Source organism: Topomyia yanbarensis, chromosome 1, assembly GCF_030247195.1.
Source record: "Topomyia yanbarensis strain Yona2022 chromosome 1, ASM3024719v1, whole genome shotgun sequence".
Classification (NCBI taxonomy): Eukaryota; Metazoa; Arthropoda; class Insecta; order Diptera; family Culicidae; genus Topomyia; species Topomyia yanbarensis.
The window spans coordinates 169,332,672-169,350,492 of NC_080670.1; the positions used below are offsets into that span (position 1 = coordinate 169,332,672).

The following is a 17,821-nucleotide window of genomic DNA, read 5'->3' on the forward strand; positions in this document are numbered from 1 at the left end:
GGCGAAAGATAGTTTGAAATATTCTACTGCAAAGATTAGATCGTTAAAGTAAATCAGAAATATGAAAGGTCTTAGATGACGACCCTGAGGAACGCCAGAGCTAACAGCGCAACGAGATACTGTGTAGTCTCCAACGTTTACTGTTTTTCTATGACTAGTCTAGTCTGTATCGTTGTTTTGTGCCACTTAGTGAGACGGGGCGCAAAAAGTATTCCGATTCAAATCAAACCCATGGTCGTAAAAATAGTCAGTAAATTTATGTATCTCTATTAACGATCACGGTTCTCCTGTGATATTCATAGGGTGTGCAGTTCTAGTAACAATTATATCTTCACATATGTCGTGTGAACTGTTTGGAATTTTTTGTGTCTAGATACATCGTCTAACTAGCCACCCAGATGGTGCTAGTTACTGACGAGATGAATTCGAAACACAAAAAAGCAAAACTCAATTTATATTAGGTCTTGTGCCCTTAACGCGCAAAACGGTTTAGTCCAAATTTTATTGCATAACAATAATGGTTTTATGACAGTTTTGAAGTTACTCCTAAAACTGATATTGCACTTGTAGCGTGTTGTAAAACTTCAAATGTTACTTTGAAGTGGTATACACAGTATCTAGCAAAAATAAGTGCCAAAATAACATTCCTTCCCTTTTCATTTTTGGGTCTGTTCGACACTGGAATAGATCTCCTAATCCCTTGCGATTACTATGAAATGTTGATCCGCTACTCACAAGCATTATCATCATTATCATGATACTTTGTTGCAATTTCAGCTGGCCCCGATCATTACCGGAGTTACAAGGGTACTCACGCAAGCTTAGGCTCTACGATTGAAGATGTTCAAAAAAAACTATAAACAGATACACTACATCCGATGCAACGTTTAATTGCTACTCGGTTACGTTTGAATTCCCCTGTTTCGTTTACAACAAACTGTACATCATCATCTCGCAACAGAAATATGCATGTTTGACACTACCAGACATCGTATTACTCAATCAGCAAAAGGCCTTGTACTTCCTACTCCACTTACAAGCCAACGGTCTATGTAGTACAACCGAGCCCCGACTTAGTTCGCATTATAGAAAGTTGACTCACAACTTTTTTGCTTCGAAAACGCAAATGTGCAGCAGCAACTCAGGAACGATGTACCCGGGTACCCTCACCTTTTGCCTAAACAGCAGCATGAGCCGTTGTCGTAAGTACTGGTTGCGCTTTAAGGCCATACGCCGCCTAGCTAGCTATTTCTTGTTGCCCGCTTTTCATCCAGAAGTTGTATGAGGTAACAATTAGATACTAGCATAGGTAGTGTACACGCCAGGCCCGGTCGGTTCGGTACCGAAACCAAAACCAAACCGAAAACCGGTCGTCAACGGAGCAACGTGAAAATGAAAATACCATTTGGTGTCATGAACTCGCAGGCCTAAGTAGAAGAAGAAAAACCTCTGGCAAAAGAAGTAAGAAGAAAAAAACAAACCACAATGGCGACGATTTTCCTCACTTGCACTCACGTAACGAAACGATGCTAAATTAAAAAAAAACTTATTCTTCGACGCGCTTCAGATTTGGTGCTTGAAATGGACAATAAAGAGGTTTGTTGTTTCACGGTTTTAGGGGGCTGCACGGTTCAAACAAAGTGGACTCTGTTTTTATGGTTTGTTTATTTTGTTTGTTTGGCGGTGGAGATTCGGAAAGTAGCAATTGAACGCCCCGATCTGCTTGCACTGGAAGCAGCTCGCGCCATATAATTTAACCCAGAAGTCGTCGGCTTGTTGAACATCGAATTTGTAATTTTTACAGTCATGATTTCATGACCCGAGTTTTTTTTCATTGAGCCATAATATCAAGCCATATCCTCATAATCTAAAATTCCCCGCCTTGAAGACATCTCCATGAAGTTTACCATTTTGAACTTTTTCATAAGTTGTTTTAAAATCGTACTTTATAATTCATCTAAAACTACATACATTTTGTTCCCAATCTGAGTTGAAATGATATGCGAAGGATTTATGCTTCATCTCTATCAACACTCTTATTCTTTTTACCATCCGGGTTGATCGATACACACGTGATATATCTCTCCGTAGTAAGTGCAATCATTTTTAAACAACGTAATCTGAAACATCAATTCCCATGTGGGCTTACTCGTTTGTGTATAGGTGTACCTCGTAAATGTCTGTCGCCTTTATCTTATCAGTTTGTTTACGAATCAACTCACACACAAATTGCCCAAAGCCGTATAGCGTCATCGAACTGGAAAAAGGCTCTGGTAGAATTTTGCGTCCGTAATTCACCAAACCAAACGATCTAATTCATGTAACAATGAGTAAGAAGCACAAATGTCACATGCGGGTGTTTTGGTTCGATTTGATTACGAATGTGGACGCGAATTGCTGATTCATCTTAGACAGTATTGGTTTAAAGTACAAGTTTGACGAATTCCACTATGATTACGGTTTGTACATACTCAATTTCCAGTATTTAATCAGAAGGGTGTTTCAGGATATGTGCGTTTCGATGGCCAATGGAAATACTATTGGCTTGGCCCTTTCGAATCTCTCTTATCTTTACTAATCTAAAACGTTCGCGACTGGTACTTGAAATTATTTTCAATAATAAATAAATTAGATCTAACGGTACGAACATCGATACAGCTGTCGTTTTACATTAGGCAGTCGAACTGCAAGAAAAAAACCAATTTTAAGTAGATCTCGAAAAAATTCACAAACCATGAAGAAGCCATTTTTCAACAAAGGGATTTGACGTATACACATCACATGATTTAACACTAATTATTAGACTGTCAATACACCTTTCCAAATATAAAATGTAAGTAAACTTCGGCTGATTATATAACATTTCTTTAGCCCATCTATCAGTAGTATATAGTAAATCCACACCCCCAACATAGACAGGAAGTCGCTGCTCGAAGATGAAAATTTTCAGCAAAAAAGCAGGGGCGCTCTAATTACTCTCCTCCCGGACACACAACGTCCCGGGGGAAGGAAGCCATTCTCTCCGTCTGCCCTTTTGATGCTACCAGAATGAGCCCTAGGCATCCACAACCGGTATAATCATTCATTCATTCATTCGTTCGTTCATTCACTAATCCCATTAAATCCTTTCGTTGCGGATCGTTAGCAGTGGTGGATGAGTCTTTGCATCCTCTTTCGCATGGTGCCCCATGGGAGTAAACGTTATCTCACACAAACATCACCTAACAAATGAGACAGTTGAGCGTAAATGCATCAGCTAAGTTTATTATTATTATCCTTTCAAATCACTGCTAACAAGACATGAAATTAGGATTGAATAGACGGACACATATTCAAAGATTATAGCCGGCATTTGTTCTGGCACAAGGGATTCTTTAAGATAGGTTTAAATCCACGATGATCGTCCTTAAAAACTTCCCGACAAATGGATAGACAGCATATCAAGTGTTTCGTGTTTGCATATGCATCCATAGCGGGTGTCCTTACGAACACACTCATATTATTTTCAAGCGCCAAAATATTTTTTTCATGATTTTTAAACTAAAGAAAACAAAATAATCATAACAGCGTAAGTCACTAAGTCACTTTACGCTTCCCAAGTAACCAATAAGCATTATAACGTAGCCTAATATCTGCTTTAAATCCACATATAAAGCAGTCTAAAAGAGCCGTGAAGCCCTAAATACTGATATAATGCTGGTATTATGCCAGAAATATAGTGCTAGCTCGTTTTTGCAGCACTAATGCTATTACATAGCACCAGCGTACAAATGTCAAATTTTAAAGCCTAATATTGGCACTACTAATGCTATTAGAAAGCGTCAGTTGGCTGTCATTGTCCGCCCTGGTTTTAAAACCATTTCTTATGTTTCCTTTCGGTATGATGAGCTAAAAGGAAAAAATTTAAAATAAAAGTTCTGTTTAAAACCGTAATTGACTCTCTTCTAATCCTTTGTAATGAATATCTTTAATGAGTTTGCGTTCTCACATGATATGATTGTTTTACGAAAATTACCTTTAGTAAGTCTCGAACTGAGGTACCTTGCCTCGTCCTTCACGGTAAGTGCGCTGCGTTTGCAACCCGGACTATATCGCATATGTTCGTTTGAACTGAAATATGCCGAATATAATCTTCAAGAAGAGTTGCCTAACGAATAATACCCACAGCATTACAGTAGCATTATATCGGCTTTCTATTTGCTCTATAATGGCACTAAATGCACATGTAAAGCTTACACGCTTTAAAGATCCTTGAAGCATGTACGAGTTATACGGTGATGAGCCCATTTTCGCCATGTTTCTATTATCACCCTACCCATTTGAAACCGTTGGTTAGAGCAATGTCGACCATCTTTGTTCAACGCATTGAGTCAAATGGTAGATGGTAGGCACTCGATTCGAGTTTTCGTTGCGCTCAAACACGAGAATTTCACTGTTTTCGTCGCATTTGTGTTATATTGGTTCTTAACAACGAAGCAAAGCTGTTGATGTCAATTTTTATGCACTTCATTGATTGTAGGCCTAGAAATTAACGAATTAGTGAGACACCCTGCTTAGTATGGTGAAAATAGGCACTTTACCCTATCAGCTTTATATGAGCATATAGAGCAAGCGATAGTGCTATATTTCAGCTGTGCATTTATGCATTATTGATACTAATATAGAGCTTTATTGTATTGTTAATGCTGTAATAGAGTTGCAATGCAACATTAGTGCAAATGTATAGTCAATATAGTGCAATGGCCTAATACTTATGGTTACTTGGGTTGTCCGGACATGTCACATAGTCAGGTGATTCGCATTTAAAAATGCCAAAATATCCTGACTCCTGCGGTAGAAGACAAAGGGTTAAGTTGTCGGAAAACTGTAAGCTTGCTCATATGACCCTATTCCACGATTTTCTAAACCTTCTTCCTTCAATTCCTTGCTCTTCCTTGAGTACTATGGCTCTTAATATTGAAAAATATTTTACACCTTGTATCCCTTCGCCGTTACAGCATCAAAGAAGAAAAAATGGCTCCCTCTTAGTCAGCAATCAAAAAAAAGTTCCTGAGAATTTTTCACGTTCATCAAGTTATATTTTATAAAAATTCATTGAATAGTAATAGAGATTACGAGAAAATCATAAAATTTAATATGAATTACAGAAAGTCCTAGAACTCTAACTTCTTCTATTTGGACAAAGACCGTTCAATTTCTGAGATTTTTTAACATTAGAAAAAATGCAAAATATGTATGATATACTGCATAGAGCAGAAAAAGAATTGAAAATGCGGGATTTTAGGGATAAAGTGTCCCAAAGCCTCGATTTTTGAGAAACGGAAATATCGCCGTTCAAATACTACGGTAGTATCCTTCAAACAAAGGTATAAACTGTAAATTTTCAAGAGTTACTTCAAAAGTTATAGCTGTTATTATATTTTTTCTCATATTGTTTAATAGAGAGGTGAGCCCCGCTTAGGGTTCGCAGTACCGAGCCTTTTTGGTGAGAACCGGTACTACGGTACTGAAGCCCTCAGTACCGGTAGTACCGGTAAAGTACCGGTACTCGAACATTTAAAAAAAATCGAAAACAGCTTCAAAGTGAAATCGAATGCTCAAACTGATGACCTTATTCTCGGATGATTGATTTGTGCTGATCAAAAAAACATGTTTATTGTTTTTAATTGCTTCGGAATGATATGACTCATTTCACAGAAGATATTTTTCGTATGCGGCACTTTCTTTTATTTTAAAATCTAGGCCACTTTGATATCACTAACTGCTAAGCGGTGCGACTTTCGTCGACGTCAACAGATGGTAAATGTAAGAAACCCTATTAATAACAGTAAATCAAAGCGAGAATGGCAGTAAATCCGAGCAGGTTGCTCGCATTTCCTCTCTGTTCCTTTTCTCTAAATTGGTTTCGATCTTTATGTCATTTGCCTACTATTCTTTAATGCATACCAAGGCTCCTTGCTTTTCCGTAAAGTATTGAGTTTTCCAGCATTTTCCGATCACCAATAATTACAAATCGCCCCATTTGAAGCAGTTCACCAACTCTAAAATTATTAGCTACTAAATCGCTGTTCGTTCTTTTATAGATAATGGTTTAAGATCAAACCAAATACAGACATGACTTAGACCATAGTCTTATTACGCGCCACCCAGTGAATAATGAAAACCAATCAGAATGTCGCTAATAAACAAAATAATAGCAAATTTTTACGTCTCTTACGCTAGATGTGAATATTTTGAAATTTAGTACAAGATCGTTAAATTTTAATTTCGACAAAATAAAGTAAGAATTTAAACATGCCGTTCAGTACAACGGGAGCTAGTAATGTTTTACTTCTAGAATTATTATGATGATGGCCCCACCTCATTCCCCTACAAAGGTGTTAGCTCAACGATTTATCTAGAAGACAATTAATATAATTAAAAGTCATTTTGTAGACCGATATTTTGAAACCGGTCCTCCTAAAGAGTCCACATATTTTTCATAAAAAATTGTATGGTACCGAAAATACCGGTGCTGGCTTTTGTTCAGTACCGGTATTATGGTACCAAAAATGGGTCGGTATTCCCGGGATTTCACAACCCTAGCCCCGCCGCGCCGTGCCTCCGATTCCGCGCTGACCATTTTTTACCTTAAATCAGCGGCGTGGCGCGGCGGCGCGCACCTCTAGTTTAATAGTGCCAATGTCAAAAACGGCAAACGAAGTGGGCGGATGTCAAAAACTGTCCAAATGATGTGAAATTTGGCATCTGAGCTCACTTTGACAATTGTCACAATTTGAGGTGGGAGAGACTTTGAGAATTCAAAAGCAAGTCTAGAGAAAATTTTCAATAGGACGTAAGTAACAGTGAGAGATTCTCTTTGGGGTCTTTCTCTTCTGTTCATTACTCGGCCATTTCAACATTTACTACTCTACTCTTTGCCTAATATTCTAGTAAAACCGTCGGCTTTCGATATGTACTGGAAAATTAGTGCAAAGTGTTGTAACGACGTTGTAATAAACGAAAGAGAAAGTAAACAAAGAGAGGCTCTCAATGTTACTTACGTCATATTGAAAATTTTCTCTAGAAGTGTATTTTTGCAATGCCCCGGACTACATAATATGGGAATCTTGATTTTGGCTTTGTCGAACTGGACAAATATGAGTTCCGGAAGCCTATACTCCATTTACACTTTCAACAAATGTTCCACAATGCTCGGTCGGTCCCAAAAAAATCGACCGGAAATCTATGGTCGTAGGACCACGTTTTTTTCTTGAGAGTCTGTCATCTCGACAGATCAAGAATAAAATTACCGGTTTACTTTGTTCTTCGGACAATGCACACCAGATAAAACGTGCTATTTTGTCGTTCGCTTTGCGCTGACTCGGGCAGAAGCAGTAAGAACACTGACTATCGTGACCGAAGTCTTTGGTGGTTGGAAATAGTCGGATAAAAGCTGTTGGTTCGCTTCCACATTGTTGTGAACATTACTTTTTCTTCGAAAGTGGCAATGGAAAAGAAAATATGGTGTACAACTACAACCCGAATTGTCAATACGTGGTAAACAAGCAAACCATTTTTTGAAGAAGGAAGGCCAGTAAAATTGATTCTAGTTTCACTCGTCATCGATTCTGTACCATATCAAATCCATTTCGTTGATACATAGTACTGTTTTTTAGAGGTTTTAACCTTATGGTCATTCGTCTCTTTTCGGGTTAGAAAACATTCTAATCCTATGTGCGGGGTTCGGAATCGAACCCAAGTGAGCTGCGTACAAGGCAACCGATTTACCAACTATGCTATGCCCGTCCACTATATAGTACTAGTTCAGATTCACGCAATTTCTGGTTTGAAACTGGTGGTACTTTTTTTTATTACTTGCTATGGAAAAAAATTCAGAACCAACATTTATCTGTTTCGATTCCTAGAAAAGCATTTAGAAAACAAGTAATTCTCAGGGAATTTTTATTCAAATCGCGAAAAAAATAAAACCTGCATTATTTTTTACATTTGGGTTCAAACTATAAATACTATATACTTATAATTTCTAGTCAACGCGTACGCTCTACTAACAGACTTTCATATGTTAGCTTGACTGAGCCGTGGGTATCTTCTTCTATCTTTAACATAAATTGAGAGATTGATAAGTAATGCTGGAAACACGACCGTAGTAATATACAATACACTTTTTTGTTCAGTTGGTTAATTTACTAAGGTACGTTTGCGTTAGATTGACGCTTCATCAAAAAAAATTAGGGAAATGAAAACATATACTTGTAACGGAAGATCAATATCACCAATGAAAACCTCGGACTACCGAGACTACCTAAGAGAGAAATCCTTTAAAGGGGGGCAGGCTTCCAGATCGCTTAGTATCTGATTACCAGTGTTGTTGCCTTAGATATTCAGACGATTTCGCAGTATGGCTCTGCTGCGGTTCGGCAACACACCGAGAGGAAGTGGAAGGGGAGTGGAAAAGAGTACTTGTGAGAATGAGAAAAAAGATGTGCTAAATTAATGTATCGTTGAGTTTTATGGAGATGTATATGAGAGACATGCACCCTCGTGACTTGCCAGGATTTCGCCAATTGTAACAAGGGTGGTATACTTCGGGTCCGACGGTAGGACTAAGAACTATTGTCTCTTGTTCATCGGCATATTCTCAAAAACCTGTGTTAATACACATAGTGGTGAAATCGTTCTTTTTTCATTTCTCCAAACTATGATCCATGCTTGGCATGAACTTGAAGAGCTGCAACACTTGAAACAAAAAATATAACATTTGATTAGCCTAATCAGCATCAGCTCAATGATGGTTTCATGTTAACTTATTTTTGTATGCTGGAATGGATACGTGAGTGGTTTGGGTAACCCCCAACCGGACACCTCAGCTTGATATGTAATTAGTGATGGTGATGAGGGTGAGAGAGGAGTGAGTCGGAGGGACGTGTGACGGGGCGGTGCACAGTAGCACCTCTCCATACAAAGTTATGACAACATTATAAAAATTGGTTTTTATGGCTAAAAATTGGGGTTTTAACTAATTTTGGGTCGCTGAGTCCATTTCTGCCGTCAGTTTTGAAATTCAAGAATTCTTTTTTTTTACTTTTTTATGTTAACCCATTTAAGGGTTAATATACACGTTAATAATAGTAGCTAATCACACCGAATAGTAGAAATGGTTGACAAAACTAGTAAAAATCATAGATATGAACACTTCGACGCAATAATGCGCAAGATGAGTCCTATATATCTTGGAACTACACTAAATTTTGAGTCAGATTCATAACTGACCCATGGAAGACCATCTCAAAAATTGTAAGACGTATAAAGATAAATTACTGATATGACATTCAATTGCTCATTTGCTTTTTCTTGATTCAGAGCAAACGTGTTTGACTTCTGCACAAAAACTTTACAACTATACATTTAGCATATTCATTCATCTTTTCAAAGAACTCAAAACTACCTCCATCGGCCACGTAGTTCTTGAGATATCGCCATTTGAAATTCGAAGGCACAAACAATTCGAATAAATTGAATTGAACAGAAATCCTCGACATCACTTGCTTCAGCGACATGTTAAAATTCATTTTTTATCCGATTATCTTAAAATTTTGAGATATTTTTATTCAAACCAAGAGAAAAATAAAATAAATATTTACAAAAGAATCACAAGACATTGGCTTTTGGGGTTTTGTCACTCGTCGTGCCACTGTGCGTCTGTCTGAGGGAAATGTGACAGAGTCTGTCACCAGTCGCGAGTGGTCTGAGAGGGATGTAATGAGAGGGCCTTAGTGGAAATTTATGGAGAGGAGCGAAAAGTATGGTGGGTAACCGTGCCGCAGACTACTTGTTACGCCCCTACGTTGCATAAATATTTCTTACAATAGATTTAGCAAAAAATTGTTTAAAATGAGTGACAGACCATGCTGGTGTTGCTTTTCTGAAAAAAAGATTGAGAGAAACAGAATCATAATCCGCCTTATTATGCAAGAAAACTGATGCCATTTGCTCTTAGCTGGCGTAGGCTATTTGAATTTTGGTAGAAAACAATGCAAGATAATCGTTCGGCCCTTTAGAGACAAAGCTAAATAGTGATAAAAAGCCATTTCTTTCGACCCAACAGTCGAGACGGAGCCAGATACATCACATTAAAGAATTGCAATCGTCCGATACGAGTTGTAGTCGGGATGGCGTGGAAGATCTGTGACCCAGCGAAATCCGAATTATTGGCGAAATCGAATATCCAGCGGTTAGAATATTCCACGTTTTCGGGAATATTGTTTGATTACGTATCCGTCGGACCGCATCTCAAAAAGTACTCGTCGATGTTTCTGTCGTTAATCCATCGACGAACCGGTGCCACTTAGCGTGGTTTCTAGCTTTAGATTTTAATTTGTATTTCTAAAGTCGCGCATATTCGGAAATTTTCGGGCATCCAAAAAGTCCGTATACGTGGACACTTCTTAATCCCACCACAGAGTGGACCGGGTAGTCCTTTCATCTGAGCTTAAATCGCGGTATCGAGAACTGAACTAGCCAGAAACTAGTATTTTGCCAACGTAGGAATGACTTTTTTTGATTAGATTAGTATAGCTCTTCCAATCAATATTTCATGTGAGGACATTAAGAATCGTTGATTGTCTCCGATGGCACTGCACCGTTCGCGATTGAAATGGTGATAGACAGATACTCACTACCGTGTGGATTAGGGATTACCTTCCGCATGTTATCTAAATGTGGCGAGGTCGAGCACATAGATAAAAATCAACTCGCGAATTCCTATACTACCAGTGCTCCCAGCAGTTCGTGTAATATAACTGCCGTGGGAGTTTACGGCTTCTGGAGCTAGCAACGGTGCTGGTAGAATTTTAGTGATGCCGGGTAGAGTTTCACACTCGATTCGGCTCGGCAATTTCTCAACAGCCGTGTAATTAGCAAAGTTAGAAACTGATATCTCAGTAAAGTAAGATTTGTTAGCTGATTTTCGGTGAAATATTTTCAGAGTAAAAATTGTCTACTGAGATCTCAGCTGTTGAGATTTCGTTGACATATTAAGCTGTTTATAATTCCAACGAATCTATATTCAGGATGATGCTTCTGTAGTGAAATTAAAGCAGTGATCAAATCCGTGACCTCATTTGATAAATTAGCCAATCGTATCCTTACGATCGTCGCAAGGAGGGGTGATTTATCAGTCAGCTGCTTCAAAATCACTGTAGTGAGAAAAGCTATTAAAATACTGTTAAGAGCATCGGTAATTTTAAAACTTTTTTGATATCCAGTCCAGTTATAGAAAATCTCAAGTGTGTAGCCCTATGTTGAATCTTTGGCTAAGATTTGGTGACACTTGGGATTTTTAATGTTCTAAAAAGCGCTGCGAACTCCTCCTAGTTTCTAAAATAAAATTTCCGAGACCAGGAGCTACTTGCTCCGGTTTTGTAACAGATCTTTCTTGAGTACCCATCGAGGATCTTTACGAGGAAGCTTAGGGTAGGCAATGGTTTTGCTCTAGAAAATGTGGGGTCCTCAGGGTCGCACTCTGCATTGGGCAGAATCATAGAAATTGGACGGTATTGGTGACGAGCTCTCATTGGCATTTCTGCAAAGGAGCGCTTAGGGCGTACTTGAAAGGAGCGGTTTAGTTTTTCCTCGCGACGCAATTGCGCGGGGCATGTCGAGAGATCATGCAAATCATCTGTGAAAGGCCAAACCCCATACATCAGTAGATCTTCGCATATCAGTTCCGTTTGGGTGGTTACTCCGTCAATCTCAACTATCCTTGTGGGTACGTAGGCACTGCTTACCGAGAATTTCGACTGATTTCTTGTTATTTTTTGAGGATCCCCTTTCAAGAAATTTTACTGCTCACCAGTTGATTTGGAAAGGCTATAAAAATTACATCAAGATCAATTCGATGGGCCACCAAATTTGGGTTACTTTTTAAAGGATTATTAGGTTATAAAAATGTTTCGACCACAACGATAAATCGAACATTATGTACCCTCGAAAAGCTAATGAGCGTAGTATTTTAATAAATTAAAATAATTATTCAACGTTATCGTTGAACTTCATACTCATTAAAGAGGGGAACGGTCAAAACTGGGTCAAAAATGGTAAAGTGTTGTTATGTAAATGGATGAACTATATTTTTTTGAAGTTCAGTGACCATAAAACAAAAAAAAATCATATTATTAGGTTTAGGATGTCCCTATTGCGAATTGTCGTGTTTAAGGTTTAATACCTTCCTTCAGATTTTGTGCCGCTTGTATAGTATATTATTTGATACCTAACGCCGTTTTTTAATTGTTTCTCATTTCATTTTTTCTGAGTTTTCTTGAGATTCTTCTAAACGATTGTCCAATAATGCGCTCCCTTGCAAATTTTGAGGGTTTTTGACTTTCACATTTTTGTAGATAGGCTGGAAGCTAAATCTGGCCAAAACTGCATGAAACAACTGTGTTAGCTCGACGAACATATATTTATTAACAGCGCCAGTTGTCACGAAAATTTCGGTTTTCGGCCAACATGCGCAAATTGTCTGCTAAATCAAGATTTTTTCAAAAACTTTGACAACTTTTTTTTCTAAGACTTATTTTGAACCTTTCCTTTTCCGGAAACGGTGTAAAACTCTTCTCCTGCGTGCTACGGAATTCTGTTTCCTCCCGTTCCTGGTTTCCTACTGACCATCAGACGTTTCCCGAACATTTGAATAACGTTTGTTATAGTCGATTTGGCAATTTCAGCGATTTTGCCAAATCTGCGTGGGAGTATGTTGAATTTTTCTTACGTCCGTTCAAAATTTTGATACGCTTCTGCGCCAATTTGACACCCGAATGGAAAATGACAAAAACAAAATAGAGGCAGCATTCCGTACTCACACATGTACAAAATAAGAGATACTTTTTTACATGCATGATTGAAAAATACCGAATTTAGATGAAACCATTTTTTGATCATTTCATCCTTTATTACTTTATTTGTAACTCCCCATCCAAATATAAATGTCTCAATTGTGGGGGCAAAATTTAGCATCGCAGTCATCATCTGTAACAATGACTGTTGTAAAAAATTAACTTCTCTTCGATAATATTACTCAGATCGATGAGAATAATGAAAATGGCCTCTAGAACTCTCTAACAGCGAGGAAAAGAACATGCCATCGTAGGTTGGTGTGACTGAAAGGGAAGATTTTTTCTTAAATACAGAAGTCTTAACGGCACTTGCTTTATGCATTTTAAAGAAAGCTTTTTTTAAAATAACTGATAACTGAATTTTTTAAACATCAGATAATGCTTCAATATCTAGTGTGAGGTTTTTAAATCTTCAAATCGGGTGGGCGATAGCGGCTACGGCTACAAATCTATCGATTGCTCCAAAATTTTGAGGGTATCCTTATACATGTATGTTCTAGTGGACCACGTAGGGACTTCGATTTTCATTTTTAATTGCTAACTAAAAAGTTTACGACATATCTAAACCCCCTACGTGGTCCACTAAATTATACATGTATCAAGACACCCTCAAGGTTGGAAAGCAATAAATAAAGATTTATAACCGCTGTCTTTTCGCCGGATTAGTCAAACGGTGTTTTGAGAAAAAATCACATGCTGCTTTCAGCAGAAGGTAGTTCCGTCGCAAACTGTCGTAAACAATTGCTTGAAAATTATTTCTGACAAGGCCTATTTTTTCTGAAGAATTTGAAGTTTTAAGTTGATAAAAAGAATTCGATTTTCCAAAGCTGCATGGTGACTGACACAAGTGGTAAGTCGCCAGATCAAGAAAAGAAGAAAACCATTTCTTCACATCGCCTGCTAGATCGAAAGTTTTAGTCTATTTTACCCTGAACTTTATAGCATCATCAGGGATTGTCATATTTGGTTAGCCCTACTTTGAAATTATGAATATACACTGTTGTAACTAAAGTAAATTACAACTCGTAAATTAATATTGAAAGTAAATTCAAAATCAATGGTTCCGCGATATACTATAGGCTTTGTTGTTACTGGGAGCACATTTTTAATATTTTAGTTTCTATTGATCTATTTTTAAAATTGTTATCACTAAAAAACTTTCTAAAATTTTCATCAGTTTTTAGTGACCATCTCAAGTCATCAGAATTAATACTTCTATGCAGTAATTTTTAAGCCCCTTTCAAAACAAAATCGTAGCTAAGGACTTGACTTGAACATCATTCAAGACGCTTTTGGTTTAGTTTTTCTTTTTTTAGTTCTTACAGATTAGTTTATTTTGTTTACCTTAGAGCCGTTTACCCCTTCAAACCCTATACCATTAAATAAATCAAACTAGCACATAGAATGGTAACCCTCCCCAACGGCACACACTTGTTGTGCTCTGATGGAAAGGTCTTTCATCGGCACCGCAGTTGCTCCAATAAGAAATTTGAGAGCCGCTGTACACAATACGTCATGAACTGTACTTAGCTCGCATCGTTCACCAACACAGAAAAAAAAAAACCAGTAGCAGCGCGGGTACGATATGGAACGTATAGGAAGCAAAAAAAAATTGCCCGATATCTCTTCCGCCGTGTTGTGGCATCACTACAGTCATATATACCGAACACATTCCGCTATGTTACTGCGCGAAAATACCTCAAACTCAACCCATCTCAGCCAACGAATCGAATGCGCGGCTGCATCACACGGGGCGACCATTCGGTTCGATTTCAGTCTAGTTTGAACGTTTGAACCTGTCTTCCGAGATACAGCTGTGTCGATCTTCCGAACGAACCCGACACAGAACTAGTGAGCCTTCTTACGTGCAGCACTAGGAGGGCTAGGGCTTTAGCTGCCTTGTATCATACTTTGTGAAGTGCCACCGCTAGTGGCTGCCACCTGTTGCCGTGAAAGTGTGTTAAGTGAGTCAGATATCAACAACACTCTACTACGACATTGGTTGGGTGGGTTATCAAAGTGAATTATTTGTCGCAAGTAGAGGACGTCAGCTCGAATGACTCGTGATAATGGTTTGAAGACACCAAAACACTTTGGTATGCGCAATTAGACAGGAAAGGAGTCGAAAAATAGTGATTATACGTGTGTGTCTTAATTCTTCGTGAATTTTCTAGTGATCGTAAATAAGTTATACGTGGTAGGCACAAATTACGTCGCCGTCCAGGCAGTATTACGAAAACACCTCGATCGAAAGTTGGAAATTCGAAACCACAAAATGGGAGGAAAATACGACCCACTCGTCATTGTTGGCGGTGGCGGCGCTGCCGTTGCTAGCGTAAGAAAAGCGAGAGAGAAAGAAAACATGAAGTTCGCAGCTGATGATTCAACGCGCTCTGTGCACGGCTGATTTCGAAATTGGAGCACAATTTTCGGCAAAATCATGAGAAACCCACTTTCGACAGTTCACTGGACGTGATGAGTGATGGTGATTGACATTAGGAAATTATTTGATCCCTGTAGGATAGAAAAAAAAATCCACGATTTGTGATATGTTTCTAGTTCGACCGACGACTGTTGTGATAATACGTGATCAGTAGCTCCATCGGTGTAGTGTCAGAACCGGCATTGATTGTAGATGAAGGCCAGGAGTTTCTGCACCGTTATGAAGCTCACTGCAATCACACATCGCGAAGGTCATTGAAAAACTGGCCGTTTGAAACGATGAAATGGGTAGAAGTGGATTTAATTATCACTTTGGTCTCACTAACGTTTTTGTCGGGTGTATCTAATGGTTTGTCACCGAGGGGTCCGATAAGTCATTTTTACGCTTCAAGCCTGTGGGAAACTTGCGTTGCTCAGCATGATTACTATAGTCTTTTATTTTTTCTTGAGCTGTAGCTGTAACTGAATATGCTTTCTTTAAATTAACAAAAGCAAAATATACATTCACTCATTTGGACCCCTTGGACCAAGCCGCTGAAAACCACGCTCCATTCGCCTCATCACATCATCCGGCCAGTATAAATATACAACAGTCGGTACCCGTCGCTATTTTTTATCAGCCCCGGGGCGGCTTTATCCGTGAGGTGCAAACCCCGTTATCAGCATCGGCTAGGTGATCCGCAGTTTAGCTTTCGGTCGGTTTAACAGTGCAGTTGTGTGTATGCCGTTTGACCAGCTTTTAACTTTGCTCGAATGTTCCATACAACACCCGACCGACCGACTCGTTGCGCATCCGCCATGGGAAAACCGTCGCTGAACATCGCTGCAAGGAACACTAAATTGGATGGGTCGAATTTTCCTCGCCAGTTTGAATGAACTGCTAGATTGCCGGCAGGAAATGTTCGTGGGTTGAATTGTAGATTTTATAGATGCTAAAGAAAAGATTCCTACATTTATACAATATATGAAAAATCCTCTATCGTTTCATTTCACTTTCGAACGAGGTGTTAGTGGACTGATTTGTTTTCTTATTAGTAGAAACTGTGTGTGGGTGTTCGTTCGTTATGCCATACCACCACTGGATAATTGATATTTATTATTTGTTCACCAAGACGGGCATTTCTGCTGCTGATGGTGTGCGGTCGTGACGTGATGAGAACCTACGGGTCGCTAATCTACTAGGTGGTGTGTGCATAAGAAGGCGGTTATGCATCGAAGAAAAACGATTCTCCGTATATAGAAAAAAATAAATAAAAGCGCAAAGTGTAATCAAACCCAATTGAGCGAATATTGTGTATCGTTGTATTGTGCGCTCGCTGGCCGTGTATTGTTGTTGTGTCAAACAGAACGCGATAGTCGAGGAAGAAATAAGGTGTGATTAGCTTGCAACTTTATGTTTGCTTGATTTGTTTGCGGTTCCCTCGCGCATTCAATAACCCATTTACAACTACATACTACCTCCACGGAGGGGCCCCATTGTGGTGCTGCGCGAAAACGTGTTGTGTGCTGCAGCAAATACGGTGAAGTTTATGACGTGGTGTGTCTAGCGCTGGAAATAGCGACTGTTGGCGGTTTTTCTGGAACACAACCAGGCAGCATCAACGCAGCTGATTGTGCAACAAATGAAGTCGTCCAAGATATCGGTTTCGGATAAGATCAAGATTTGGAGTTCAAGGGTGAGTAGTTTTCTGGTGCTTCGACTTTCATCTGGCACTGCAAGAGAGTCTTGAAATGGTGCAATATTCTGTTTATGTAACGTTACATTTCATAGCTGCCATTCAGGCCAACCACAACTGAACTGAGGATCCTTAAGTTTTTACAACAAGTAAAAAATTGAAAATAGCGCTAAAATGCCTGTTTATCAATCCTTGTTGACGCAGTTTGATGTTACGTGTTAATATCCTCTTCCTCGGCGGTGAAGCATTAGTTGAGGGATTCCATGAGAAACTGGCCGAGCACAAAATATGACCATCTTCGATTTGAACGAAACTTTAAAGTTGTATTCGGTTCATGAATCTCCATTATTTTCTTTGACAATAGCAATATTTTGATACAAGAGCAACTTTTCAAAAGGGCGTAAAGATTTCTACGTGAATGAATTTCAATTTTTTTGTTCGATTACTGTATTTTATACAGCAAAACTTTCTGAGAACGAGTTTCAGAGAATGAATATTTATGTACGAAAAAAATATACGCTGAAAAAAATGTTGTCATTTTTCACAAAAACAAAAATTTATGTTAAACATTTAAATTGTAAAAAAAACCTATTTTTTCTAATTTTTTATATTTTGTCAACAAAAACCTCAAGAGAAAAGAAACATTTTGAATGTGATTGTATGATGGAGAACTTATCGGTAAAATTTTTTTTCTAACAATAACTTTATACATGTTTTTAAATTTCACACTAATTGACACACAAAACTGTAATTTTACTACAGAATATAATTCTAAGTCTCATTTTAAATCAAAACGTATTTAACAAA

At 38.4% G+C, this 17,821-nt stretch overlaps 1 protein-coding gene across 6 annotated transcripts in view; it reads left to right on the plus strand.

Moving 5' to 3' along the window:
- Positions 1 to 17,821, plus strand: part of LOC131680733 (active breakpoint cluster region-related protein) — a 131,101-nt gene that overhangs the window by 31,725 nt on the left and 81,555 nt on the right. The window contains exons 1-2 of one of the 6 annotated variants that reach the window (XM_058961457.1): positions 14,715 to 15,093; positions 16,374 to 17,014. The exons of 3 other annotated variants lie outside the window; for them this stretch is intronic. In XM_058961457.1, coding sequence (XP_058817440.1) covers positions 16,961 to 17,014 — 54 coding nt within the window. In that variant the 5' untranslated portion in view covers positions 14,715 to 15,093; positions 16,374 to 16,960. Of the gene's footprint in view, positions 1 to 14,714; positions 15,094 to 16,373; positions 17,015 to 17,821 lie in introns of those variants that run through there. 2 more of the 6 variants (XM_058961465.1, XM_058961471.1) reach the window with 2 other exon arrangements.